Consider the following 27,769-nt stretch of genomic DNA (forward strand, 5'->3'; position numbering starts at 1 on the left):
TGTTGTAGAACTGACACCTTTAACAGTATATAATGTCCTTCGTTATCCCTCATAACAGTTTTTGACTTAAAAGATTTTTCATTTGATATTCATATAGCTATCCCAGCTCTCTTTTGATTGCTATTTGCATGGCATATATATTTCCATCCTTTCACTCTCAACCTACTTGTGTCTTTGGATTTAAGGCGATTTTCTTGTAAACGGTACATAGTTGGGCCATGCTTTTATAGCTGTCTTCCAGTCCCTGCCATTTGAATGGAGTTTAATCCATTTACATTTAAAGTAACTACTGATAATGCAGGCCTTTTCTTTCCATTTTGTTACTTAGATCTTTTAAGTCTCATACTTTTTTTGTTCCTTAATTTTCCATCAATACCTACTTTTGTGTTACATGATCCTTTGTAGTGCACTCTTTTGAGACCCTTTTCATTTGCTTTGGTGCATATTTTTCCAATTATTTTTTGTTACCATAGGGCTTAAATATACATCCTGAATCTATAACAGTCTTGGTTGATTGAGGTGATGCCAGCTTAACTTCATAGCATACAGAAACTATGTTCCTCCACTCCTCCTTCCTTTATGTAATTTTGTCACAAATTACATCTTTATACATTGTTTTGTCATTATTTTTATTGCATTTACATTTTAGATCTTGTAATAAATAGAAGGTGGCGTTACAATGAAAAATACAGTAGTGCAGTATTTTAATTAACCATGTAATTACCTTTTTTTGAGATCTTTTTTGTGCAACTTAGATCTGTTGTTTAGTGTCATTTTCGTTCATTCTGGAGGACTCACTTTAACACAGGTGTAGGGCACATCTGGTGGTGAGTAACACCTTCAGGTTTTGTTTATCTGAGAATGTCTTAATCTACCCCCTCACTTTTGAAAGCAGTGTTGCTGGATATAAAATTCTTGGATGGCTGTTTCTTTCAGCGTTTAAAATATTTCATCCCACTGCTTTCTTACCTCCATGGGTCTGATGAGAAATCATCACTTAGTCTTATAGAAACTCTTGACATGATGCATTGCTGTTCTCTTGGAATTTTCAGGATTCTCTCTTTGTGGCATTTTACAATTTGATTATAATGTATCTAGGCATGGATCTCTTTTATTTTTTTCTTGTTTGTGTTCATTGGGAGCATCTTGGATGTATATATTCATATCTTTTGTTAAATATGGGAATTTTACAGCCATTATCTTTGAATTTTCAGTCATTTTTTTTCCTCTCTGGATCTTCTGTGATGAGACTATTTGTAGCTTGATGGAGTTTCTCATGTCTCTTAGTCTCTGTTTACTTTTCTTCATTGTATTTTCTTTTGGTGCTCAGACTGAATAATTTACATTTACCTTCACGTTCACTGATTTTCTCTTCTGCCAGCTCCATTTTGTTGTTGAACCTGTCTGAGAAATTTTTATTGCTGTTATTGTGGTTTTCAACTCAGGAATTTCTGTTTGGGTCCATTTTACAATTTCTGTCTTCACTGAAATCTTCATTTTTGTTTGTTTATCATTTTCCTGATATTCCTTAGTTCTTTGTCCTTAGTTTCCTTTAACTGTTGGAGCATATTTAAGACCATTTCAAAAAGTCTGTGTGATATATCAAAGAATCATTTTCTTCATTGATGGTTTCTATTATTTCATTTATTGCCTTCATATATATATTTCTTTTTTTTCATTGATCTTTTTCTTTTTTTTTATTAATTAACAAAAAAAAAGAAATTAACCCAACATTTAGAAATCATACCATTCTACATATGCAATCAGTAATTCTTAACATCATCACATAGATGCATGATCATCATTTCTTAGTACATTTGCATCGGTTTAGAAGAACTAGCAACACACCAGACAAAGATATAGAATGTTAATATAGAGAAAAGAAATAAAAGTAATAATAATAGTAAAAAACAAAAACAAAAACAAAAACAACAAAAAAACCCAAAAACGAACAAACAAAAACAAACAAACAAACTAAACCTATAGCTCAGATGCAGCTTCATTCAGTGTTTTAACATGATTACTTTACAATTAGGTATTATTGTGCTGTCCATTTTTGAATTTTTGTATCTAGTCCTGTTGCACAGTCTGTATCTCTTCAGCTCCAATTACCCATTATCTTACCCTGTTTCTACCTCCTGCTGGACTCTGTTACCAATGACATATTCCAAGTTTATTCTCGAATGTCCATTCACATCAGTGGGACCATACAGTATTTGTCCTTTAGTTTTTGGCTGGACTCACTCAGCATAATGTTCTCTAGGTCCATCCATGTTATTACATGGTTCATAAGTTTATCTTGTCTTAAAGCTGCATAATATTCCATCGTATGTATATACCACAGTTTGTTTAGCCATTCTTCTGTTGATGGACATTTTGGCTGTTTCCATCTCTTTGCAATTGTAAATAATGCTGCTATAAACATTGGTGTGCAAATGTCCGTTTGTGTCTTTGCCCTTAAGTCCTTTGAGTAGATACCCAGCAATGGTATTGCTGGGTCGTACGGCAATTCTATATTCAGCTTTTTGAGGAGCCGCCGAACTGCTTTCCACAGTGGTTGCACCATTTGACATTCTCACCAAGAGTGAATAAGTGTGCCTCTTTCTCCACATCCTCTCCAGCACTTGTCATTTTCTGTTTTGTTGATAATGGCCATTCTGGTGGGTGTGAGATGATATCTCATTGTGGTTTTGATTTGCATTCCTCTAATGGCCAGGGACATTGAGCATCTCTTCATGTGCCTCTTGGCCATTTGTATTTCCTCCTCTGGTAGGTGTCTGTTCAAGTCTTTTTCCCATTTTGTAATTGGATTGGCTGTCTTTTTGTTGTTGAGTTGAACAATCTCTTTATAAATTCTGGATACTAGACCTTTATCTGATATGTCATTTCCAAATATTATCTCCCATTGTGTAGGCTGTCTTTCTACTTTCTTGATCAAGTTCTTTGATGCACAAAAGTGTTTAATTTTGAGGAGCTCCCATTTATTTATTTCCTTCTTCAGTGCTTTTGCTTTAGGTTTAAGGTCCATAAAACCGCCTCCATTGTAAGTTTCGTAAGATATCTCCCTACATTTTCCTCTGTTTTATGGTCTTAGACCTAATGTTTAGATCTTTGATCCATTTTGAATTAACTTTTGTATAGGGTGTGAGAGATGGGTCTTCTTTCATTCTTTTGCATATGGATATCCAGTTCTCTAGGCACCATTTATTGAAGAGACTGTTCTGTCCCAGGTGAGTTGGCTTGACTGCCTTATCAAAATCAAATGTTCGTAGATGAGAGGGTCTATATCTGAGCACTCTATTTGATTCCATTGGTCGATATATCTATCTTTATGCCAATACCATGCTGTTTTGACCACTGTGGCTTCATAATATGCCTTAAAGTCCGGCAGCGCGAGACCTCCAGCTTCGTTTTTTTTCCTCAAGATGTTTTTTTGCAATTCGGGGCACCCTGCCCTTCCAGATAAATTTGCTTATTGGTTTTTCTATTTCTGAAAAATAAGTTGTTGGGATTTTGATTGGTATTGCATTGAATCTGTAGATCAATTTAGGTAGGATTGACATCTTAACTATATTTAGTCTTCCAATCCATGAACACGTATATATTTCTTTATATACTTTCTAATCTTCTGTTGCAGCCTACATTTTAATGTATTGACTCTAATTTAGGCCCTGAGGTATCTGTTCCTTACATATGTATCCACATAGTAATATGAATGAGATTTCTTGAATGGCAAGGACAGACAGACACAACAGACTCCTTTTACAGTCTTTACGTGTTAGCTCTGCATTGTCTGATGTTCTCCTTCAGAGCTTAGCCCTCTTCCAAATGAACGTGAGGAATACTCCAAGACAGAAGCACAGGGCCCTCTCCTGTCTCTTCTGAGCATGACTCTTGTTTTGCTCATGGCATCATGGCCTTCGGTATCATCCATTTATAGGGATCCAAATTCCCCTTCTTCTACTTATCAAATACTTTTTACTCCAGGTCTAAGACACTCTGTGTGTCTTAAAGCTGGAATCTTTTGCCTAGGTTGTTGTATTTGTTTCTAATACTGATTTAGGTGTCTGAAAGCTGCTTTTGTCTGCAGGGCAGTTTCTGGGGTTGTGAGCCAGAGATGAGTGTCCATGATTCAGTCCTTTAGACTACTGCCAGATAGATTGGTACAGATGTACATACATATATGCATAGGGATTACTCTCTTCCCTGTGAAGCAGGGACCCACACTGAGAGTATGTACTGGCCCACAGGAAACCAGTACATACCAGGACAGAGGTGGGGTCAGCAAGGGAACCATGAGAACCTACTAGTTTTAAGTTGCCTTTTTCTTGATTAACTGCTTGCCCTGTTACTTGTAATCCTTAACTATTTTCTGGAGCTTTGAGAAAAATAGTCTACCAACGCTTTCTTGTTTGTTGCTTAAAACTTCTGGGCAGGATGGATCCCTGGAGTGGCTTCCTTTACCATCTCATTGCCTTGGAAGCCTTTTCTACTGGTTTTAAGTTGCCTTTTTCTTGATTTGGTGCCCATCCAGTTACTGCAACTCTTTAGCTGTTTTCCAGAGCTTGGTGAAACATGGCTGTGCTGGTTTTTGCTAGGTGTTCAAAGAGTCTGTGGGGGCAACAGAATCCCCCAGAGCATCTCATTTCACCACTTTGGTTGGTTGGAAGTCTGATAATTAACATTTTTATAATTAATTCTGAGTTTTAAAAAATTCTATTATTTTTTTCTTTGAATTGTCAGTTCTCTAGAAGTGATTTTTTTAAAACAAGATATTTCTAAACATAGTGTGCTTTAAAAATGATTTTCATTTCAATTTAATTGTATTTTGATTGCGTTGTGTTTAGAGAATGTAGTTTATATGATTCTGACTTTTGAAATTTCTTGAATTTCCCATGTGTCCTTGTACATGGTCAGTGTTTATAAACATTCTATCGGTTGTTGAAGAATATAAATTTTTTTTTACTGTTGAATCATATATATTTCTGTGAAATCAAAGTGCATGATGGTATTCTGTTACAGAGGCAACTATAATTTGACTGTTCCTCTTTGATCAAGTTTTGATATTACAACAGTACTTGTAAAAACATCCTAATATGTAACTGTGTTACCATGTATTTCTAGAGGAAAATTCATGTTAATGTACTTACAAAACATATTGACTATAAATTAGGATCTAGATTGATGCAGGATTATTGTCTCAGTAACTGTGTGTGGTTTGCAATTGTTTACTTACCCCCTTGACTATTGTGGCATTAAAAAATTAATAATGAAAAACATAAAACTATTTTCTAGTTAGTCAAATGTTTTAAAAATGCTGTCTCCTTTTTCTATTTTTTTAATTATGAGTGACATTGTCATTATTTATTATTTTTTTGGTGATATGTTAATCTTCACAGCCTACATTTCTTCTGATTTCTTGTCTTTTTTTTTTTATTTCTCCATAAAATTCCTCTTTCCGTGTGTGTGTAGACCATTGAAAAGGTCTGAATTTTGCATAAAACTGAGATACATGTTTCAAAATGTTATTTGCTTTAGAAATGGATGGTGGGACTTCTCGAAGAGATCATTTCATGAGGAGCAGGTTTGCCTCTGGAAGGAGTTTGGGAAACAGAGGTAAATATCTTTGTTTTTCTTTCCTTAATTTCATGGACTATTGAATAATGGAATAAAACATTTGGCTTCATGGCTGTTTAGTATAAGGCGAAATTTGTCATAACTCACTGTGTGGTAGGTTTTGTTGGGATTATGAATTTGTCTTTCTTTCAGATGTCAATGTATATTCTTTCTGCTGTTTAACTTTTTTTGGAATGGTAGGAAAAACTTGATTACATTAGATTGGTTAGATAGAGTTAGTTGCCTCAGAGAGCTGCTGCTTAATGTGTTTATAACTACTGATTTCTAACAGTTGGCATGCAAAGAATGTTTCTAAAAGCTTCAGAGGTTAGGATAAGAAGGATTCCTTTCTTTAATTTTATATTTCTCAAGAAGAGGCAGTATGGGAAGCTTTTCTGTTATGTTAGTTCATTAGTATTAAATTTGAGGTTAGTTTTCCAGCCTTGGGTCTTTTAGTTGCTGTAAGAACAGCCAACACTTAACAGATCATGACAGAACAAAATACCTTCAAACAACCCATTTTTTAGACTTGATATTAAAATGCTGAAATTAAAATGCTTGCACTATGTTTTAGTATGGTACAATAAAATATTAGAATTTCAAATTAAATTTACTTGAAAATACGTAAGACTGCTTATTTCTTTAAAGGGGTACAATATATTAGGACTCTTTTGTAGTTTTAAATATGTGTAATACTTTTCTTTGAATTTATTAGATATGTTTTTCTTTGAAAAACTTTATTGATGGTTCACATATTTTTATTGTTATTGGAAGCTAAAGGATGTGTGGTATTTCAGTTGACGTTTGGAAAACTTAATTTTTTGTTTAGATACAATTAACAAAAATTTGAATTTTATATTTTGATGTATTCTTTTTACTAATGTAAATTTATTGTTCAAAAATGCATATGTATTTTGTCTTTTAAGCCTAGCTTTAAGAAAGATGTTTTGATTATTTGGGACTTTTTTTGAATTGAAAGTTTCAAGTGTGGGTTTTTTTTAGCTCATTTTTACTGCTAGCATTGGAAATATTTTAATATTGTACTCAGGGGAATATTTATTTATTTATTTTATTTTTTTTTTTGTGATTCTTTTTTTTTTTTTTACATGGGCAGCACCGGGAATCGAACCCGGGTCCTCGGGCATGGCAGGCAAGCACTCTTACCTGCTGAGCCACCGAGGCCCGCAGGGGAATATTTATTATTGAGGTACTTTTAAAATCTTAATTTAGAATAGGTTATGTGATCCTTTTATTTTGGTGTTTTACATATTTTTTTTGATGTATTTAAAACTTTTTATTGTAGTTACATACACATAATTCAAGATTTCCCATTTTAAACCTCTTCAAGTGTGTAATTCAATGGTATTAATTACATTTTCAGTGTAATGTAACTGTCACCACCATCTGTTATCCCAACTTTTTAAATACCTTAAATAGAAACTCCATATGATATATTTTGATGCATCCTTGTAAATGTTGTTGGTTAAAGCCTTTTTTCAGTGAGAAAACTAACAAGAGAGATTTCACTACAAATTTTTGGTTGAAATGCACATTAACTTCTGATCAGATGTCTTATTGAATGTTAGTACTTTAAAAAGTTATCTTTTTGTACTACACATAATTGCAGAAATTCTTAGATGCATGAGTATAAGTTCTTTTCCTTATGATTCATTCTGATATTTTAGTTTCAATCTCCTTGATATTTTTTCTTTGTAGAATTTGCATTGGTAGTAATTTTTTTTTAATTTACTGTGGTAACACATATACACAAAAGTTACCATTTTAATGACTTTCATGTGTACATTTGAGTGGTATTAATTATAGTCACAACGTTGTGCTATTGTTACCAACATCCATTACCAAAATGTTTCGTCTCCCCAAACAGAAATTCTCAGTTGATTAAGCAATAGCTTCACATTCCCTTCCTCTCATACCCCACCTGTAGTAACCTTTAACCTACTTTCAGTCTCAAGAATTTGCTGTACTTTTTATTTGTCTATCTTATGTCATTCGCCATGATGTCTTTGAGGTTCATCCATGTTGGCCATGTATTAGAACTTCATTCTTTTTTTCAGCTGAATAATATTTCATTGTATGTATATGCTACATTTTGGTCATCCATTCATCTGTTGAGGAACATTTGGCTTGCTTCTATCTGTTGGCAATTGTAAATAATGCTAATATGAATGTTGGCATATGCTTATCTTTTTGCATCTGTGCTTTCAGTTCTTTTGAGTGTGTACCTAAAAGTGGAATTGCCAGGTCATTGGTAATTTTATGTTTAATTTTCTGAGAAATTGCCAGACTGTTTTTCATAGTGCCCGTACCATTTTACATTTGGAGTTGATTCTTAATTGCTCAAAATATGGTATTGATTACCTTGTTATGTTCTGTGAGGTATGGGTATTGTCTTAAGTTCTTGATTCACACACATCTTTAGAATCTGATGAAAATACTCATATTTACAGATAAACAATTTTGCATAAGGTTTTAGAAGTTTCACAGATCCCTTTAACTCCAGAGATAGGTAAAATAATTTATGAGGATCACAAGGGAAATGATTTTACTTTCCCCAGTGATAGTTTAAAATTGTAGTTTATGCTGTTCTGAATGACTACTGTTCCTTCTGGTTTTTCTTTTTCTTTAAGTGACCAAGCTTCTTGGCATATAGATATACCCTTAAGATCATTAATCTAGTGGTGGAGAACATACAAAAAGAAGTATTATTAGGAGTATTATACTACTAGAAAGTGGTATAGGTAGTGTGGTATGGAAATGTGGAGAAAAAATAATGCTGACTGGAAAGTTGAAGAAAGATTTCATAGAAGTGGTGACCTTTGAACTGGGCTTTTGAAGAGTGTAATAATTTTGATAGACAAACTAGGATGCAGAGAATGCCAGGCTAAAGGGACAGCATAAGTAAAGGTACACAAAGTATTAAAAGTTCATGAATGTGGAGTAGGGAAAATTGTTTGATGTGAACTGAAATGTTGGATGTTCAAAGTTATGTAGTGGGAGATAAAACTAAGAAAGTTAATGTGGTGAAATACTGTAGAGAGTTGGAGAGGTGAAGGGGAGTGGTATCCATAGCTGTTCCCTCCTAAATAGTCCCTTTATAATTTTAATTTTAAAAGTGGAATGGTTGAGAAAGATAAGTACTTAAAAAATCAAATAAGAAAATAAAGACCAGTTAAATAGAAGAAGTATAAAATTTTCACTAGCATTGACTGCCATTGCAAATAGCTAGTTTTATAACAGGGTGATAAAATATGATGAATAGAGTTTCCTGATAAAAAGTCGTTAGTAAAATAACAACTAGTATAAAGCCATATTTCACTAGTAGTAGATTTTCTTTATGTTTTTATTGTGGTACCATAAGAGCTTTTTGATAGAAGCTTCAGATATATTATTTCTTTACCAAGTTCCTATACCATTCTCTTTCCATCCTTAGAAATCCTCCTTCCGTAAAGATTCATTTAATTTCTAGATTTTGATGACACACTTTATTTTATGTTAAAGAATTTAACCCTATCTGAACTTTTTCAGATGTCGGCGAGTCTAATAAAAGAGATAATCCATCCACAATGGGTGGTTTTGGAATTCGCAAAGGTTTCGGAAACAAAGGTAATTACCTGCTTTTAGTATCTTATTATCAACACTGGAGTGATCCCTCATTTTCCAGTCTTTTGGATTCTTATTTCCCTTTAATATAAAGTATGTGCCTTTCCCAAAAGTTTATGAGGATCACAATGGAATGCTTTCATTTTTCTAGTCATAGCTTGAAGCAGCAGTTTATGCTGTTTTGGGTGTGTCTACTGTTTCATCTGACTGGCTTGCTTACTTTTTATTTGTTTATTTAAAATATCCATTCTCCTTGCCACAGCATCTCTTCTAATTGATCCACCCTAAGTGTGAGCTCAGTTCTTCTTTACTCAATAATCACCCGTCCCCAAACAAGAAATCCCTCTACAAAGGGGAATTTGAGTCTTCATGTTTAGTTGAGTAAAGAATCAGGTTTGAAATTACAGTTTTTTCTTAAAGACTTCTAAAATTGTAGCTCTAGACTTAGGCAGAGTTTAAGATCAAGACCAATAGTGCGTAGCTGGAAGGTTTTCCTAAGTATTTTGGAAACCCGCATTGACTCTTGGGGGAGGGAAGTATACAAGTGAGGCAGTTTTTGATGGCAGCAGAATGTAGTCCTTTTCTGAAGAAAACTTGAAAGACTGAAAATATTTGAATGAAATAAGAATGAAATAATTCCAAAGCATAGGTTTTGTGATAATATACTCTTCCTTTAGAAACTATCTTTGTATATTTTGAAATGAGACTTCTCTTTATCTACTAAAAGAAAAACTTGTCCAATCATTTATTAAAGCAGTGTTTCCTTTTTATATACTGATTGTGTATTAAATTTGCATGGGGAGTTTTATTGCTGGAAAGGCCCTCATATTAAGTGACTGGAGATATATTTATATATTTTATGTATAAATACAACTTTTGTCAAATAATAATTGATTAATTCCTGTATTAAAGAAGCCAAAAAATGTTCAAATATTTTACTGTTCAGAGTAAATACTTATATTTAACTTTAAAATATGTATTCTGTAGTATCTTTGCATTAGAGATCATTTTATTAAGACTTGACAATTTTTGATTTAATGAAAGATTACTGATGGGTGCTTTAAAATTTGTTTTAGAGACATAGCTATAAGTTCCAGAGATGCATATATCTAGATATAGGTTTTTTAAAATGAGAATTTTGAAAGCAGAACTTGATTATTTATGTATTTTTTGAAAATATTGGTTATTTTTTAAAATTTCATGAGCAAAAAGAAATTGGCAGGATTTTCTTATTACTGAGAGGGGAAAAATGATTGCATATCAGGCTGTAGTTTAGTTGTATTGTACACTGGAAGATGAAGAGATTATAAGCTATTTATAAAATGTTGACATTTTAACTAGTAAGTATAAACTAGTGATTATACTGATATATAACGTTGTGTATAGAGGAATATAACATTTGAGGTAATATAGAATGGGCTGAAAAGGAAGTTGTTTTTAACTTTAAGAGAATGGAGTTGATAATTTGACACAAGACAGAAACTGTGTTGTATGCGTTCTCATCCAAAATTTGTATCTTCAGTTGTATGTAGTTTATCTTATTTTAAAGGAACATCATAACTTGTAGTTTGTAGGATCTTTACTACTAAGCCAAAGATAATTACTGTTTTCAGAAATTAGCCAGTTGCATTTTATATTTTGTATAGGTCTTTCAGATAACAAGTTTGAAGAAGGTGATAGCTCTGGTTTTTGGAGAGGTAAGTTCAGTATTTTTTTGCAGTGACTTTTTAATTTGACAACAATAATACAAGCCAGAAAGAAATTAAGTACCTTAGTTGGATTCAGTTCCATGTTATTTAAACTCAGTTTTATGAAGCTGCTATTGCTAGAGCCTTCAAGGGTATTGCTGGTTTGTAGATAAAGAGTTCAGGCATTCTTCTTTGCCACCTGCCTTAGTTAATCTATGAGGTACAACTTTTTGAATGCTGTGCTACTGTTGAGAAAAGGGGATAGTAGAAAGAGCAAGTCAAGAATCAAAATTCCACTTCCAATATAAATATAATTTTGGACTCAAGTATTTTAAGAACATATTTGGCAATGGAAAAAAATTCATGAGACTGGGGATCACTGCTGAAATTAAAGAGACGTTTCCAGGGGGTGCAAGGTAGTTCAGTGGTAGAATTCTCACCTGCCATGTGCAAGACCTGGGTTCGATTCTCAACCCATCCACTACCTCATCCCCCCCCCCCCAAAAAAAATTCAACAAATGGTGCTGCAATAATGGGATAGTCACATGGAAAAAGAATGAAATGTGACCTCCACCATGCAGCAGACAAAAAAAAAAGATGATTCTGTAAAAGCTACTGACACTGTTAGCTTGGGGAGAAGCTAACATACAGAGAATGCGGAAATGGAGAAGAGTAATGCCATCAGAAGACAGACTACAATAATGAAGCGTACTTTCTTTGAAGAATCTGACTGAGTTGATTTAGGGTTTAGGCCTCAGAGCCTGTATTTTAATGTGTTCATGGTGATTCTGATGTCTTTTGTATGGGAACCACTGATACATGGATCCGTATAACATAGTTAACTTTGTTCCAGACTTTGTTACATGCTCCTGATCTGTTACCTACTAACTGAATGACCTGGAGCAAGTCGCTTAACTTCTCTGAGTCAAGGTTTCCTTTTCTGTAGAAAGCAGGCCATCCATTTTATAAGCTTGTTGGGCGGAACAAATGAGTGTGCATGTGAAAGTACTAAACTCACATTCATGGCAAGTACTCAATAAATACCATCTTTATTTCCTATTAAATATTTGAGACTAGATTTTATTATACTGTAATAGTGATTCCAAAGTTAAAACCAAACCTTGACTCACCTTAAACCCTTTTGGAATTAATAGCATTGTAATATATATATATAGAATTTCCCTAAATAAACTGCCAATCTCATTCTACCTGCTTCTATTTTTTCCTTCTGTCCCATTCTAATAAAAATATTTTAGTAATTACGGTGGAAGAAAAAAATCACCATTTTTTCCACTTCTAACTCAACCCTTTCTATTTTTATATCTCCTTTTTAACGCATTTAATAATTAAGAATATTTCCACTTATCAAAGATCTTCCTTCCCTAATTGTCTCCTTTTTTAGAGGTGGTTGGCCAGAGACCTTTTGAATGGAAGTTCCAATTTCTCATAGCACTTCAGAAAATTTTTTTCTCCAAAATGGTGTTTTTTCCATTGATCTACTTTCTGCTGTTCTCATTCTTGATTCCTCTAAAATTATATGGTTCCATTTCTTTCTTTCTCACAATTATTGGTAAACAAAGGAGCAGGTTTTGATGTTAAAATAGCAGCTTTTTCTCTGCACACAAATGGATATATTTTGTGGTTATTTTTCCCATAGTCTAATTTCTCCTACCTGCTGTAAAGTAGCAGTATGGAACTCAGTTTTAAAAATGGACTGCCTGGGTTTGAGGCCCGGATCTTGCTCCTGTCAGTTTTATTATCTTGAAATAACCTTTTTAAAAAAGTTTAATACATATAATGCATTTAGAACAATGCCAGCACATACTAAGCTCTATATGAGTGTGTAATTACTTTTATATTTTACAATTTTGTTTTACAAAAACATATAATTACTTTTATATTTTACAATTAATTGTTTGTAACTAATCTTGACTTCATTATCTTATTTTTGTTTGTGTGTGGCTTTATTTTCTAATTCTACAGAGGTAATTTTTTTAATAAGTTTTCATTTTGAGATTGTTTATAAACAAGACTAACTAGAAGTTGTGAAACTAGTACAGACTTTCCATATATCCTTCTTCCCCTGGTGTCATTATCCTATTTTAATTTCCAATGTGATCAAAATAACTATAGGTTGTTTTAGAAGAGGAATTGGCCAAAGATAAGATGAGAATCCCTTCTTCTTGTCGGGGCCCAGTTGCTTTTTTCTACAAGGCAATACACATTAATTATTACTATCGTTCTTCCAGAGTCAACCTTTTTTCCTAAATCCTTTCTTTCCTGCTCAGTTCCCTTGTTCTAAATCCTACTCTGGGAAAGTTGTCACAATGTTAGATTGCTCTTCAGGTGTATTTGTCAATTCCCTATTACAGCTTAAATGGCATCGTTTATTATGAAACAGTATTAATTAAATAGATTAGTACTTTTACACAGGAACTTAACTAGTGGCCTCCAAGCTATTTAGTTACTTAATATCATTACTGTGAATTAAAGTTTACAGATATTAGTCATTAAGACATGTACAAAGATCCCTTGAAACCATGTCTGTATTTTCCAAATGTGGCTTTGTTGGAATCTTCTGGATTGCTTAAAGCCTTTACAGAAAACTATATTAATAACATATAGTAACTTTGAAAGTTATTGAAAGTTTTATTCTTCTTTGCTATCACTGTAAACTTTCAGAATAAACATCTCGGGAGTGGATCCAGGAATTAATTTCTAACCAACTCTCCAGATCATTCTTAGTATAGTGATCCTCATACCGCTGTTTAGGAACCCTAACAATGTAACTTAACATAATTTAAGAACAGACCAGCATAATAACCCCATATTCTTTCCTGGGATTGAATGGGGAAAAGTTTTCATATCTTAAGAAAGCACCAGTTTCTCAGATTTATTAGGAAAGAAATTATAGGAAAACACAATTTCATTAGAAATAAGTCGTCATATTTCTAGTGATCTGTGGACCTCATTTGAAAACCACTTGCCTTTTGTAATTTAGATATTCCTGAAGTCATTTTTAGCCTTACTGACTTTTATGAAATTCTTATTTTTAGGGTTGTTGTCACTATAGCATATGGGAAATAATGGATTCTCAATTTTATATTTAACAGTTAATATTTAGATGCAAGAGATGATTTGCATAGAAAATTGGCTCTGAATAATGTCTTTATATTTCTGTTGTGAAAATTATTTCAAGAAATAAAGTGTTCTTGTTTTAATTATGAATGTACTGTTTTCTTACTAATTATCTTGTGACTGTGCTTTTTTAAGATATCCCATCTTGAAAGTTAACTTTTTAGATGTTATTCACATGTTAAATTCTATTCTAGAGGGTAATGACTGTGAAGATAATCAAACACGGAGCAGAGGGTTTTCCAGGAGAGGTGGTAAGAACCCCATGTTTTGGAACACTTTGTACTTAAGATGGAGATACTAAGCTGATGAAACTGATTTTGAAAGAGCTGAAAGAAAGAAAAATTCAGATGTTGAAAACCTTTGAGGAAAAACACTTTGGCATGTATTTTCTCCTGTTAAAACTTAAGTGACTATTCAGTAGATGCCCCTCATTCCTCTTTCTGGTGTACTGGATCTTTTATTTTTATTTAAGATCTTCACAGTGTGCTATGGAGTACAGAAGAGGGACTTTGTGAATCGTAGTCAGTCACAGTATGAATGAACTGGAATGTCTTTCCGTATCATTGGGGTGTGGGGGAGGGGAGAAATTGTAGATTGCTTTTTGTTAAAATTTGGTAGTATTCTGCCATACCCTGCTAATCTTGCTTCTGATGAAGTTGAAATAAGAAGGTAAAAAAATTATCATGCTTAGTTTTTGATTATCTATAGACAGACATTGTAAATACACTTAAAACAGCAGAACTCATGAGAAAACATAGTGAACTTAATAAAATTGCTACAGATGTGCAAATCTATGTATGATAAAAGGTTTTTTTTTTCCGTTTGAAACTGAATAGTAATTTGATACCTGAATGTTTTTGCTACAATCTGGAGACATCTCCTTGCCCCATTAAATGAGTACTCTGCTGACATAAAAGGCCTTTCTTAGGGAAGCTGAGACTTGCTGTCAATTTCATTATAGCCTAGTTAGGGCTATGAGTGGAGGGGGATTTGGTGGTGAGCGAGAGAGGGCTGTTTGTCTCCTAAATTCACCTAATGAGTGTATACTGAGGTGGGTCGGGAGAGTTTAGCTAAGAAAAATACAGACTCTTTTAACAGACTCATCTTTTAACATTGCTTTTTAAAAAAACAAATTTTGCACAATGTTCTTAAAACACAGCTAATATTATAAAAGTTTTGATTTTCTGGAGTACAGTGAATACTTTTACATTTACTTTAAATCAGTTTAATTCATATATAAGTGAGGCAATGAAACGCCATTAAGTTGATTTGATCTTCAGTAAGTGATGCTGGGCCAACTGGATATCCAAGTGGAAAAATTGTACCTTTATTTTCGTCTTAATCCATACACAAAAGTAAATTCAAATGTGTAGCCTGAATGTGGAAGTCAAAATGATAAAGTTTAAAAAGGAAAATAAAAGAGAAAATATTCATGACTTTAAAGGAGCAAATGGGAAGAAAATGGCACTCTATAAGAAAAAGATTGCTACATTGGACTTCATTAAAATGAATTACTTCCATTCGTTAAAAGATACCTAATAGAAAGGGTACATAGGAGTTATTCTATTTTTGCAACTTTTCTGTAAATTTGAAATATAAAGGCTGTCTTTGTCTTAAATTAGGTGGTTATGTGGGTCTGTTTCTAGACTCTCAGTTTTGTTCCATTCACTTTCTCTATTTTGCACCATTACCACATTATCTGATCACATTAGTTTTCATAAATAAGTCCTTTATGGTAGTGTGAGTTCTCCAGGTTTGTTTTTCTTCGAGATTACCTGGAGATCTCTTCGAGATTACCTGGAGATCTCTTCGAGATTACCTGGAAAAATTCATTTCCATGTGATTATAAAAATCGTTTTTTTCATTTCTGTAAAGAAAAACCTAATTTCTTTTAGTCTGTAAACTGATTTGAGGAGAGTCAGCATCTTTATAATATTGAGTCTTACAGTCTATGAGTCTATTTATTTATCTTTAATTTTTCCTAACCAGGTTTTGTGGTTTACGCTGTGGAGGTCTGTCTGTGCCTGAGTATTTGATATTTTGGGATGCATATAAAAGATTTTTTTTACAGCATTTAAGAAAGTGAGATATGCTGCATGTTTTGGTTTACTAAAGCTGCAAGAATGCAGTATACCAGAAATGGGCTGGCTTTTACAATGGGGATTTATTAATTTAACAATTTACAGTTCTTAGGCCGTGAAAATGTCCCAATTAAGGCATTAACAGATAATACCTTCTCTGAACAAAGGCCACTGTCATCTGGGGTTCCTCTGTCATAAAACGAGGCACGTGACAGGCATCTTGCTGATCCTTTACTCCTGGGTTTTGTTGCTTTCAGCTCCTGATTTCAGTGGCTCTTTTAGCTTCTCTGGGAGCTTCTCTCTAAGCTTCTGTGGGTGTTTCTCTTTGTGCTCTCTCTGGGTGTTTCTGTCCTTTAACTTCTCATAAAGGACTCCAATAAAGGACTAAGACCCACCTTGAATGGGATGGGCCACATTTCAATTGAAACAACCTAATGAAGAGGTCCTAACCATAATAGGTCTGCATATGTAAGAATGGATTAAAAGAACATGGCCTTTTCTGGGATACGTAACAGCTTCAAACCAGCACGCTACACATTAAGTAAAATTCTCCATTTTAAAGTGTACACATTCAGTGGTTTTTAGTACATTCACTATGTTGTGCAGCAGTCACCGTTTTTCTAATTTCAGAACATTTCCATCCCACTAAAAAGAAACTCCATACCTAATAACAGTTAGTCCCGATTCCCCCATTCCCTGGTATCCAGCAGTCTGCTCCCTATATACTGATCATGTATCCTACATCTTTGTTGAACTCATTTATTAGCTTTAAGGTTTTGTTTGTTTTGGACCTTTGGGGTTTCTATGTATAAGATCTTGCTATCTGAATGTAGAGGTAGTTCTATGATTTCGTTTCGTATTTGTATGCTGTTTATTTCTTTTACTTGCCTAATTGTCCTGTCTAACTTGAGTGAATAGTGGTGAGAGTGAGCATCCTTGTCTTAGGGGGAAGACTTTCTGTCTTTCACCATTAAATATGATGTTAGCTGTGGGTTTTTCATAGATGCCTTTTAACAAATTGAGAAAATTCCCCTCAGTTTCTAGAGTGAGTTTTTTAATCATGAGAGGGTATTGGATGTTGTCAAATGCTTTTTCTGCATCTATTTGAGATGACTTTTTTTTCCCCTTTATTCTATTATATGGAATATTCTATTGATTGATTTTTCATCCTTTACCAGCCTTGAATTCCAAGGATAAATTAAACTAGATTGTATGTATAATCTTTTATATGTATTGCTGGATTCTGTTTGCTAGGATTTCATTGACTATTTTTGTACCTGTATTCATATGGAATATTGATCTTTGGTTTTCTTTGCTTGTGGTACTTTTGTCTGGCTCTGGTATCGGGATAATAAACTACCCTCATAGAATAAGGTTGGAAATGTTTATTCCTCCTCTGTTTTTATGAATGACTTGAGAAGGATTGGTGTTAATTCTTTTTTTATGTTTGGTAGAATATACCAGCGAGGCCATCTGGACTTTTTTTTTGATTGGGAGATTTTTTTAAGGCAATTTTATTGAGATATATTCACACTGTATATAATCACACAGAGTATACAATCAGCGGCTCACAGTGTCATCATATAATTGAGCATTCATCACCACAATCAATTTTAGAACATTTTAATTACTCCAAAAATAAATAAAAATAATGAAGAGCACTGTGCTAGTTTTAAACTGTTCTGTACCCTAGAGTAGCCATGTTCTCTCATTCCTGATCCGATATTCTAGGGCCAGATCTATTGTGTAGGGTGGAACCTTTGATTAGATTGTTTACATGAAGCAATTTGACCCATTCAGTTGTGGGTTTGACCTTTGGATTAGGTTACATCTATGGAGATAGGACACTCCCAATTGTGGGTGAGACCTTTTGATTTGATGGAGATGTTATTCTACCTATTCAAGGTAGGTCTTGATTAGTTTACTGGAGTCCTCTAAAAGTGGAGACATTTTGGAGAAAGCACAGTTGCTTCAGGGCGAACATACACTCTGATGTTTGTTTGCTCTGATGTTTGGAGTGCTGATAGAGCAGATGCCTAGACATGGACATTTGGAGATGCAAAGTACAGCAGTCATTGCCATGTGCCTTCCCATGAGATACTAAGCAAGCTAGAGGCCAGAATTTTTCTCTGGAGAAGCTAGGTGAAGGTTCACAGGCACTTAAAGAGGAAAGCAGTGAATCAGAAGCTGGAAATAAAGGAATTGGGAACAAGAAACAGCAGATGCTAGCCATGTGCCTTCCCATGTGACAGAGGAAACCCAGATGCCATCTGGCCCTTTCGTTGGAATCAAGATCTTTCTCTGGATGCTTAGTTTGGACATTTTAAGGCCTTAGAACTGTCAACTCGTAACTTAATAAATCCCCTTCATAAAAGCCAACCCATTTCTAGATTTTGCATTCCAAAAGCATTAGTGATTTAACCTTAACACCCAGAATATCTCATAACTCCTATCCACCATATAATTTATTTTTTGTCTTTATTTTCTTACTCTTCTGTCCATACACTGGATAAAGGTAGTGTCATTCATAAGGTTTTTACAGTCACATGATCACACCATAAAAGCTATATGGTTATACAATCGTCATCAAGATCAAGGCTGTTGGATTACAGTCTAATGGTGTCAGACATTTCCATGTAGGTTCTCCAGTATACAAAACCCTGAAATAGGATATCTATATAATACATAAGAATAACCTCCAGAATGACCTCTCCTCTATTTGAAATCTCTTAGTGACTAAAACTTTATTTTGTTTCATTTCTCTTACCCCTGTCAGTCAAGAAGGCTTTCACAATCCCATGATGCCAGGGCCAGGCTTATCACCTGGAGTCATGTTTCACACTGCCAGAGAAATTTATACCCCTGGGATTCATGCCCCAATTATTGGTGGAGAGGACAGTGAGTTTATTTGCAGAGTTGGCTTAGAAAGAGAGGCCACATCTGAACAACAATTGATGTTTTCTCTGGGTGATTCTTAGGCATAATTATCAGTAGTCTTAGCTTCTCCTTTGCAGAAATAAGTTTCATAAGGGCAACTTCCAAGATCGAGGGCTTGGCTTTTTAAGATGGAAGTATCTGATGCTTGAGAGAATATCAGGAATAGCCCAGATGAGGAAGTTTAGTATTTCTGTATTTTTTCCCAGTCCTTCAGGAGGCCTTTGCAAATACTTTTTTATTTTCTGCCCCAAATACTCTGGGATGTATTGGGGTATTATATTAACCTGTACAGAATAAAAAGACATCATTCCTTATCAGTTCTGTCTAATTATATTCTTTAAATAAACTAACCATATGTATTCAATCATATAGTAGAAGGAAACGGAACCCAGGAAGAAAGGAGCAATGATGAGCTGCACCTCCTCACCCCAGAGTCCCGACTGAAAACAAAACCCCAGCAAAAACTGTTAAACCTAAATAAATATTAACTGTATAAACTAATATTAATGAGAGTTAATTTAGGAAATTTAAAAAATGAGAAAGAACTATAATACTAGTAAGTTAAAAGACTTCTGCAGATGTTTGTCAAGATTCTTGAACATCGTAAAATTGAACAGTAATCAAGAAAACAATATAATAGAATGTGTAACTTAGCAGTAGAGGGAATCCAATAAAAGGACAGAGTTTTGTAGGAAGGAGACTAGATCAAAACTAATTTAAAGATTCTTAAATATTATGATGAGAAGAATATGTGTATAAAAGGGTAAAATAAGACTGTAATTTACCATTGGGAAAATTCAGACAGAACAGAAAACTTTTAAAAAGTCCATGAAGAGATGACACGAAATAAGATGATACAAATAAAAATCCATATATCAGGAATCATAATACATATAGACATATTTCAATACAGAGTTGGAAAATAGAAAAACACCAGGCCAATATAGAAAACACCAATATTATTAATATTGATTAATAAGAAGAAAACTGTTATAGAAATATTTGACAGACTATGAGGCGGACATATTAGGGATAAATAGTTACTTAATGATGAGACATTTATTGTAAAGATATTATTGTTCTGAACTTGGTTTGAATCAAACAACATTCTTTTTAAAAAAATATTTTTATTGAGAAATCTTTACGCTCAAGTAGTTCATCCATAGTATACAATCAGTGGCTCACGGTATTGTCACATGTATATTTATCACCATGATCATTTTTAGAACATTTGCCTCATTCCAGAAAAAGAAAAAAAAAAACCTTAAATATCCCATACTCTTTACCCCCCCCTCATTAACCACTAGTATTTCAATCTACCCAATTTTTTAAATTGTGAAAACATATATACAAAACAATGAATTTCAAAGCGCATCGTAACAATTAGAACAGATTTCAGAGTTTGGCATGGGTTACAGTTCCACAATTTTAGGTTTTTCCTTCTGGTTGCTCTAAGACATTAGAGACTAAAAGAAATAGTGATATAATGATTCAGGACTCATACTCATTTGTTAAATCTCATCTTCTCTTTTATAACTCTACTTTCTCCTTTGTTCTTTTAAATTTTGTGTTATGTATTCATATAACATGTAATCATCCAAAGTGTACAATCAGTGGTTCACAATATCGTCATATAGCTGTGTATTTATCATCACAATCAACTTTTGTTTTCTTTTTTTGAGAAAAATAACATAAAAAACAATAAATTTCAAAGTACATTGCAACAATTAGTTGTAGAATAGATGTACAATAGTTGTAGAATATATTTCAGAATTTGATATGGGTTACAATTCTGCTATTTTATGTTTTTACTTCTAGCTGCTCTAAGATACTGGAGACCAAAAGAAATATCAGTATAATGATTCAGCAGTCATACTCATTTTTAAACCCTACCATCTCTATATAACTACACCATCACCTTTGATCTTTTTCTCACTCTTTAGGAGTATTTGGGTTATGTCCTTTCTAACTTTTCCATGTTGGAAGGGGCTGTCAATAATACGGGGTAGGGAGGTGGAACTAGTTGATGTTCTGGACAGGCTGGCCCCTCTGCATTTCAGGACCTCCTGTTCCAGGGACCCATTTGGAGGTTATAGTTTCTAGAAAGTTACCCTAGTGCATGGAACCTTTGTAGAATCTTATGTAACACCCTCAGTGTTTTTTAGGATTGGCAGGAATGGTTTTGATTGGGGTTTGCAAATCATGGTAAATAACAATATCTAACTGAAGCTTACATGAGAGTAGCCACCAGAGTAGCATCTCAACTCTATTTGAACTCTCTCAGCCACTGATACCTTATTTGTTACACTTCTTTTCCCCCTTTTGGTCAGGATGGTTGATCCCACAGTGGCAGGGCCAGGCTCATCCCTGGGAGTCATCTTCCACACCGCCAGGGAGACTTTCACCCCTGGATATCATAATCCCATGTAGGGGGGAAGGGAGTGGTTTCACTTGCAGAGTTGAGCGTTGAGAGAGTGAGGCCACATCTCAACAACAGAAGTCCTCTGGAAGTAACTCTTAGGCAGCTTCTCTGTTACATACATAAACTTCACAAAGGCAAGCCTCAAGTTCAAGGGTTTGGCCTATTAATTTGGTTGTTCCTAAAGTTTAACACAGTATCATGGGTTTCCCTGCTGGTAAAGTTTAATAGTTCCATGTATTTTCTCCCATTCCTCAAGGGACTTTGCCAATAGTTTTTGTTTATGTGCTTAATATACTCTGGGATATATCCAGGCATTACATTGAACTATACAAGATTAAAGGCTCTCATTCTCATTTTGGGCTCCTTATGTTTGGATTATTTAAATGATGTATCCAAACAGATTGAATTAGATTATGTGCTACAGAAAATTTAGGTTCTGGACAAAATAAGCCTTTCTTCCTTTGGTCTCAAAGGAATGAGGTTCTAAAGTGCCTTCCTTACCACTGTATTTTGAATGACCTTACTCCTGACCTGATCGGCTTCATTCTTTTTTTTCTGCATGAGCAGGCACTGGGAATCGAACCCAGGTCTCCGGCATGGCAGTCTAGAACTCTGCCTGCTGAGTCACTGTGGCCCGCCGGATCAGCTTCATTATCTCTGAATACCAGGTTATGCATATATAAAACAGCCTCTCAGAGTCCAGAAATAACAGTTACCACTCTGAACTAAATGTGACTGTTATAAGAGCTTACAATCTAGGCCCCTATTTTCTTATAAGTATTTTTTGAATGAGACCATATAACATTTGCTCTTTTGTTTTTGGCTTATTTTGCCTTATCATATGTTCCACAGGTTCATTCACAGTGTTGCATGCCTAACAACTTTGTTCATTCTTGTAACAGCACAATATTCGATCATATGTATACACCATCATTTGGCAATCTACTTCTCAGTCAGTGCATCCTTCAGCTACCTCCATTCATTGGGCATCATGTATAATGTCCAAAGTCAACTGTCCATCAACACTCTCAATTTTAGATAATTTCATGATTCCCAAGAAAGATAACCAATAAGCACACCCTCACCAAATAGAAAATCTAAACTACCCAATTGTTTTTTTTCCCACTTATCCCTTCCCCCATTATATATTTATTTAATTTTCCTTATTTTTTATTCATCTTTCCATACCTGGATAAAAGGAGCATTGGACACAAGGTTTTCACAGTGATGTGGTCGCATTATAAAAGCAGTATTGTTATACAATCATCTTCAAGAGTTAAGGCTACTCCAACAGAGTTCAGCAGTTTCAGGAACTTCCCTCTAGCCACTACATACAATACACCGTAAACTAAAAAGGGGATATCTATGAAATGCTTAAGAATAACCTCCAGGGTAACCTCTCAACCCTGTTTGAAATCTCTCTGCCATATGAATCTTTATTTTGCCTCATTTCTCTCTTTTCCCTTTTGGTCAGGAAGGCTTTCCCAAGCTCTCAATGCTGCTGCCCAGCTCATCTGGGGAGTCCTGTCCCACATTGCCAGGGAGATTTACTTCCTTGGGAGTCATGTTCTGTGTAGGGGGGAGGGCAGTGAGTTCACCTGCCTAGCTGACTTAGAGAGAGAGGCCACATTTGAGCAACAAAAGACATTTTCTGGGGTTGACTCTTAAACATAACTGTAAGTAAGCGTAGCTTCTCCTTTGCAGAAACAAGTTGCATAGGGACAAACCCCAAGACAGAGTGCTCAGCCTATTGAATTGGTTGTCCCCACTCCTTTTGAGAATATCAGGAATTTCCCAGATGGGAAAGTTGAGTATTTCCTCCTTTCTCCCCAGTCCTGCAAGGGGATTTTGCAAATACTTTTTATTCTTTGCCCAAATTACTCTGTGATGTATTGAGGCATGACTCTTAACCTGTACAAACCAGCAAGATCTCACACCCTATTCAAGATTCCATGTAATTATGATATTCAAATAAACTGACCATACAAGTTAAATTAGCTAACGTACTACCTAAAATATAAATTTTGTACTAAATATCTCTCCCTTTGGTCTCACACAGAAGTTGATGTTTTGAAATATGGACCATATCATCCTTTACCCTATATTCTGATTTACCTTAATCCTATCCAGATCAGCTTCAGTCCTGTCTGTAATCCGTCTGATCACTTTTTCAATTTTTTAAGAGTTGTTATATGGGATAATGCTGCTTTCATCATTTCAGTGCACTAACTCAAAAGTCTCAGGTGTCGACTTCCGGAGAAGATGGCGGCTTAGTAAGACGCGCGGGTCTTAGTTCCTCCTCCAGAAAAGCAACTAAAGAAGCAGAAACAATACGAAACAGCTCCCGGAGTCACGACAGAGACCAAAAAGACAGCGTACCCCATTCTGGAACAGCTGAACGGGCAGGGAGAATCTGCTGCGGTGAGATACCCGAGGGGTGCGCGTTTTCCCGGCCGGGGCGGCTGGCGACTGGGGTCCCCTCCACGCACGTGGCTCCCTGGTCTGACTGGGAACGTTGGATAGCGGGGCCCTCCCCTCACGCTTGGCGTTTGGGGCCAGCTGGGCAATTAGGACCGGCACTCTCCCAAGCCGCGGCGGCCAGCGACCCCCGCCTCCACGCGCGGTTTCCCTGGCCGACTGCCGTGCAGACAGACGAGCGCCACGAGCGCCACCTACTGGGCAGGAAAAGAAAAACAGAGCCCAGAGATTTCACAGAAAAAGCTTTCAACCAGCTGGGTCCCACACCCAGGGAAATCTGATCAAATGCCCAGACACCAGCAGAAAATAATGGATGACGCTCGGAAAATTGAAGATATGGCCCAGTCAAAGGAACAAACCAATAGTTCAAATGAGATACAGGAGCTGAGACAACTAATGCTGAATATACGCACAGAAATGGAAAAACTCTTCAAAAACCAAATCAATAAATTGAGGGAGGACATGAAGAAGACATGGGCTGAACAAAAAGAAGAAATAGAAAATCTGAAAAAACAAATCACAGAACTTATGGGAGTGAAGGACAAAGAAGAAAAAATGGAAAAAACAATGGATACCTACAATGGTAGATCTAAAGAAACAGAAGCTACAATTAGTGAACTGGAGGATGGAACATCTGAATTCCAAAAAGAAACAGAAACTATAGGGAAAAGAATGGAAAAACTTGAGCAGGGAATCAGGGAACTGAATGACAATATGAAGCGCACAAATATACGTGTTGTGGGTGTCCCAGAAGGAGAAGAGAAGAGAAAAGGAGGAGAAAAACTAATGGAAGAAATTATCACTGAAAATTTCCCAACTCTTATGAAAGACCTAAATTTGCAGGTCCAAGAAGTGCAGCGCACCCCAAAGAGAATAGACCCAAATAGGCGTTCTCCAAGACACTTACTAGTTAGAATGTCAGAGGTCAAAGAGAAAGAGAGGATCTTGAAAGCAGCAAGAGAAAAACAATCTGTCACATACAAGGGAAACCCAATAAGACTATGTGTAGATTTCTCAGCAGAAACCATGGAAGCTAGAAGACAGTGGGATGATATATTTAAATTACTAAAAGAGAAAAACTGCCAACCAAGACTCCTATATCCAGCAAAATTGTCCTTCAAAAATGAAGGAGAAATTAAAACATTTATAGACAAAAAGTCACTGAGAGAATTTGTGACCAAGAGACCAGCTCTGCAAGAAATACTAAAGGGAGCACTAGAGTCAGATACGAAAAGACAGAAGAGAGAGGTATGGAGTAAAGTATAGAAAGAAGGAAAATCAGATATGATATACATAATACAAAAGCCAAAATGGTAGAGGAAAATATTATCCAAACAGTAATAATACTAAAAGTTAATGGACTGAATTTCCCAATCAAAAGACATAGAATGGCAGAATGGATTACGACCCAGCAATACCACTGCTAGGTATCTACTCGAAGGACTTAAGGGCAAAGACACAGATGGACATTTGCACACCAGTGTTTATAGCAGCATTATCTACAATTGCAAACAGATGGAAACAGCCAAAATGTTCATCAACAGACGAGTGGCTAAACAACTGTGGCGTATACCTACGATGGAATATTATGCAGCTTTAAGACAGACTAAACTTATGAAGCATGTAATAACATGGATGGACCTAGAGAACATTATGCTGAGTGAGTCTAGCCCAAAACTAAAGGACAAATACTGTATGGTCCCACTGATGTGAACCAATATTCGAGAATCAGCTTGGAATATATCATTGGTAACAGAGACCAGCAGGAGTTAGAAACAGGGTAAGATAATGGGTAATTGGAGCTGAAGGGATACAGACTGTGCAACAGGACTAGATACAAAAACTCAAAAATGGACAGCACAATAATACCTAAGTGTAATGTAACTAGGTTGGAACACTGAATGAAGCTACACCTGAAATATGGTTTTTTGTTTGTTTGTTTGTGTGTTTGTATCTTTTGTTTTTGTTTTTTTCTTTTTCCTTTATATATATATATATAATTAGTATTATTATTTTAATTCTCTTCTCTATATTAACATTCTATCTTTTTCTGCTGTTTTGCTAGTTCTTTTCCTAAATCGATGCAAATGTACTAAGAAATGATGATCATACATCTATGTGATGATACTAAGAATTACTGAGTGCATTTGTAGAATGGAATGATTTCTAAATGTTGTGTTAATTTCTTTTCTTTTTTTTGATTAATAAAAAAAATTAAAAAAAAAAAAAAGTCTCAGGTGTCACATATGTACCTGAAGTTTCAGGGAACGACCAGGTTATATAGAAATAGCTCAGTATCTCAGAATTTAGAAATAATGGTTACAACTCCTCAATATATGTGACTACGGTAAGAGTTTATAATCTAGGTCCCTTTACAGTAGGCCCCTGCCTGATAACCCCTGCTTTCGACTTCAGTTTCTCCAGGTTGTATTTATGGTTAGTCCGTATGAGTGAGGCATTATAATATTTGTCTTTTTCTTTCTGCCATTTCATTCAACATACTGTCCTTAAAGTTCAGTCTTGTAGTTTCATGCTTCACAACTTCATTCCTCCTTGCAGCCTCTTAGTAGTCCGTTAAATGTATATACCACAGTTCCCCCTTCCATCCTTCAGTCATTTTAGCTTTAGGCCACCTCTAGCCATTGTGAGTAGTGAACCTACTGCTGTAAATATCAGTGTGCAAATGTCCATTTGTGTCCCCACTCCCTATTTCTCCAGGTATATACATAACAATGGGGTTTTATCATATGCATCCCCACCCCTAGTCTCCTGTGGAACTGCCACACTGTCCACTGGAGCAGCTGTACCTCTCAGCTTCCCTACCAACAGGGAATAGGTACATCTCTTTCTATACACTTTATCTAGCACTCATTTATCTCTGTTAGAGTTTTATTCACACGTTGTACAATCCAAACTAAGTGAATAGCCATGGCTTTGCCACCATAATGTGTATGAAGATATTTCCTTTTCTTCAGCAAAAAATTTGAACCACTTCCCCATACCTCCCACTTGTTGACATTTAATTTTGGCATAATGCCTTTGTTACATTCAGTGGGAGCATATTTTACAATCTTACTGTTGACTGTATACCCTAGCTTACATTGATTGTACCTTTTCCTGTTTACCATCCCATTCTCAACACCCTGTCATGTTGACATTCATGTTTTCTCCCTCATGCAAAAACATTTTTATATTTGTACATTTAATCACCATTATTGTCTACCCTAGGTGTTCCCGAGCTATACCGTCTGAAGTTTTCATCCTCTCTCTTTCCTTCTGGTGTCATACCTGGCCCTAGCTCTTCTCCCTCAACCATACTCATACTTAGCTTCATTCAGTGGACTTATATTATTGTGCTATCCATTTCTGAATTTTTGCAGTAAGTCCTGTAACAACATATTCTTAAAACACATAAAGCAAAAATAGATGTAATTATAAGGAAAGATTTGCAGATCCTATTCCTAGTGTGTTTAAACACTTTTTATGTCAGAAACTGTTTACTGGGCAGTCAAGAATTAAGATTTAAATACAAATTAATAAGCTTGATATTTCTGTTTGGAGTCATATATACCCCCAAATTAGAAATTATGTATTCTTTTCAAGGAAATAAAGAAAATACATACATTTTAACCATCTGTTAAGGCCAAAAAGGGGATCCCAACATATGCTATTGAATTTATATCATAGACCCTGTTCTTTTATAAAAGTACAACAAAAGTAGAAATCAGTTACAAAAGGCCTAACTCTTGTAATTTGGGAATTGAATTTCTCAATTTATGGATGACAAT

General features: G+C 35.1%; 1 protein-coding gene across 4 annotated transcripts in view; it reads left to right on the plus strand.

The window, feature by feature from the left end:
• The window catches only part of DDX4 (DEAD-box helicase 4), an 85,084-nt gene that overhangs the window by 16,716 nt on the left and 40,599 nt on the right, over positions 1-27,769 (plus strand). For 3 of the 4 annotated variants that reach the window (XM_077117173.1, XM_077117174.1, XM_077117176.1), the window contains 4 exons: positions 5,539-5,616; positions 9,163-9,240; positions 10,884-10,934; positions 14,258-14,314. In XM_077117173.1, coding sequence (XP_076973288.1) covers positions 5,539-5,616; positions 9,163-9,240; positions 10,884-10,934; positions 14,258-14,314 — 264 coding nt within the window. The remainder of the gene's footprint in view (positions 1-5,538; positions 5,617-9,162; positions 9,241-10,883; positions 10,935-14,257; positions 14,315-27,769) is intronic. The other variant, XM_077117175.1, reaches the window with a different exon arrangement.

This window comes from Tamandua tetradactyla, chromosome 9 (assembly GCF_023851605.1).
Source record: "Tamandua tetradactyla isolate mTamTet1 chromosome 9, mTamTet1.pri, whole genome shotgun sequence".
Lineage (NCBI taxonomy): Eukaryota > Metazoa > Chordata > Mammalia > Pilosa > Myrmecophagidae > Tamandua > Tamandua tetradactyla.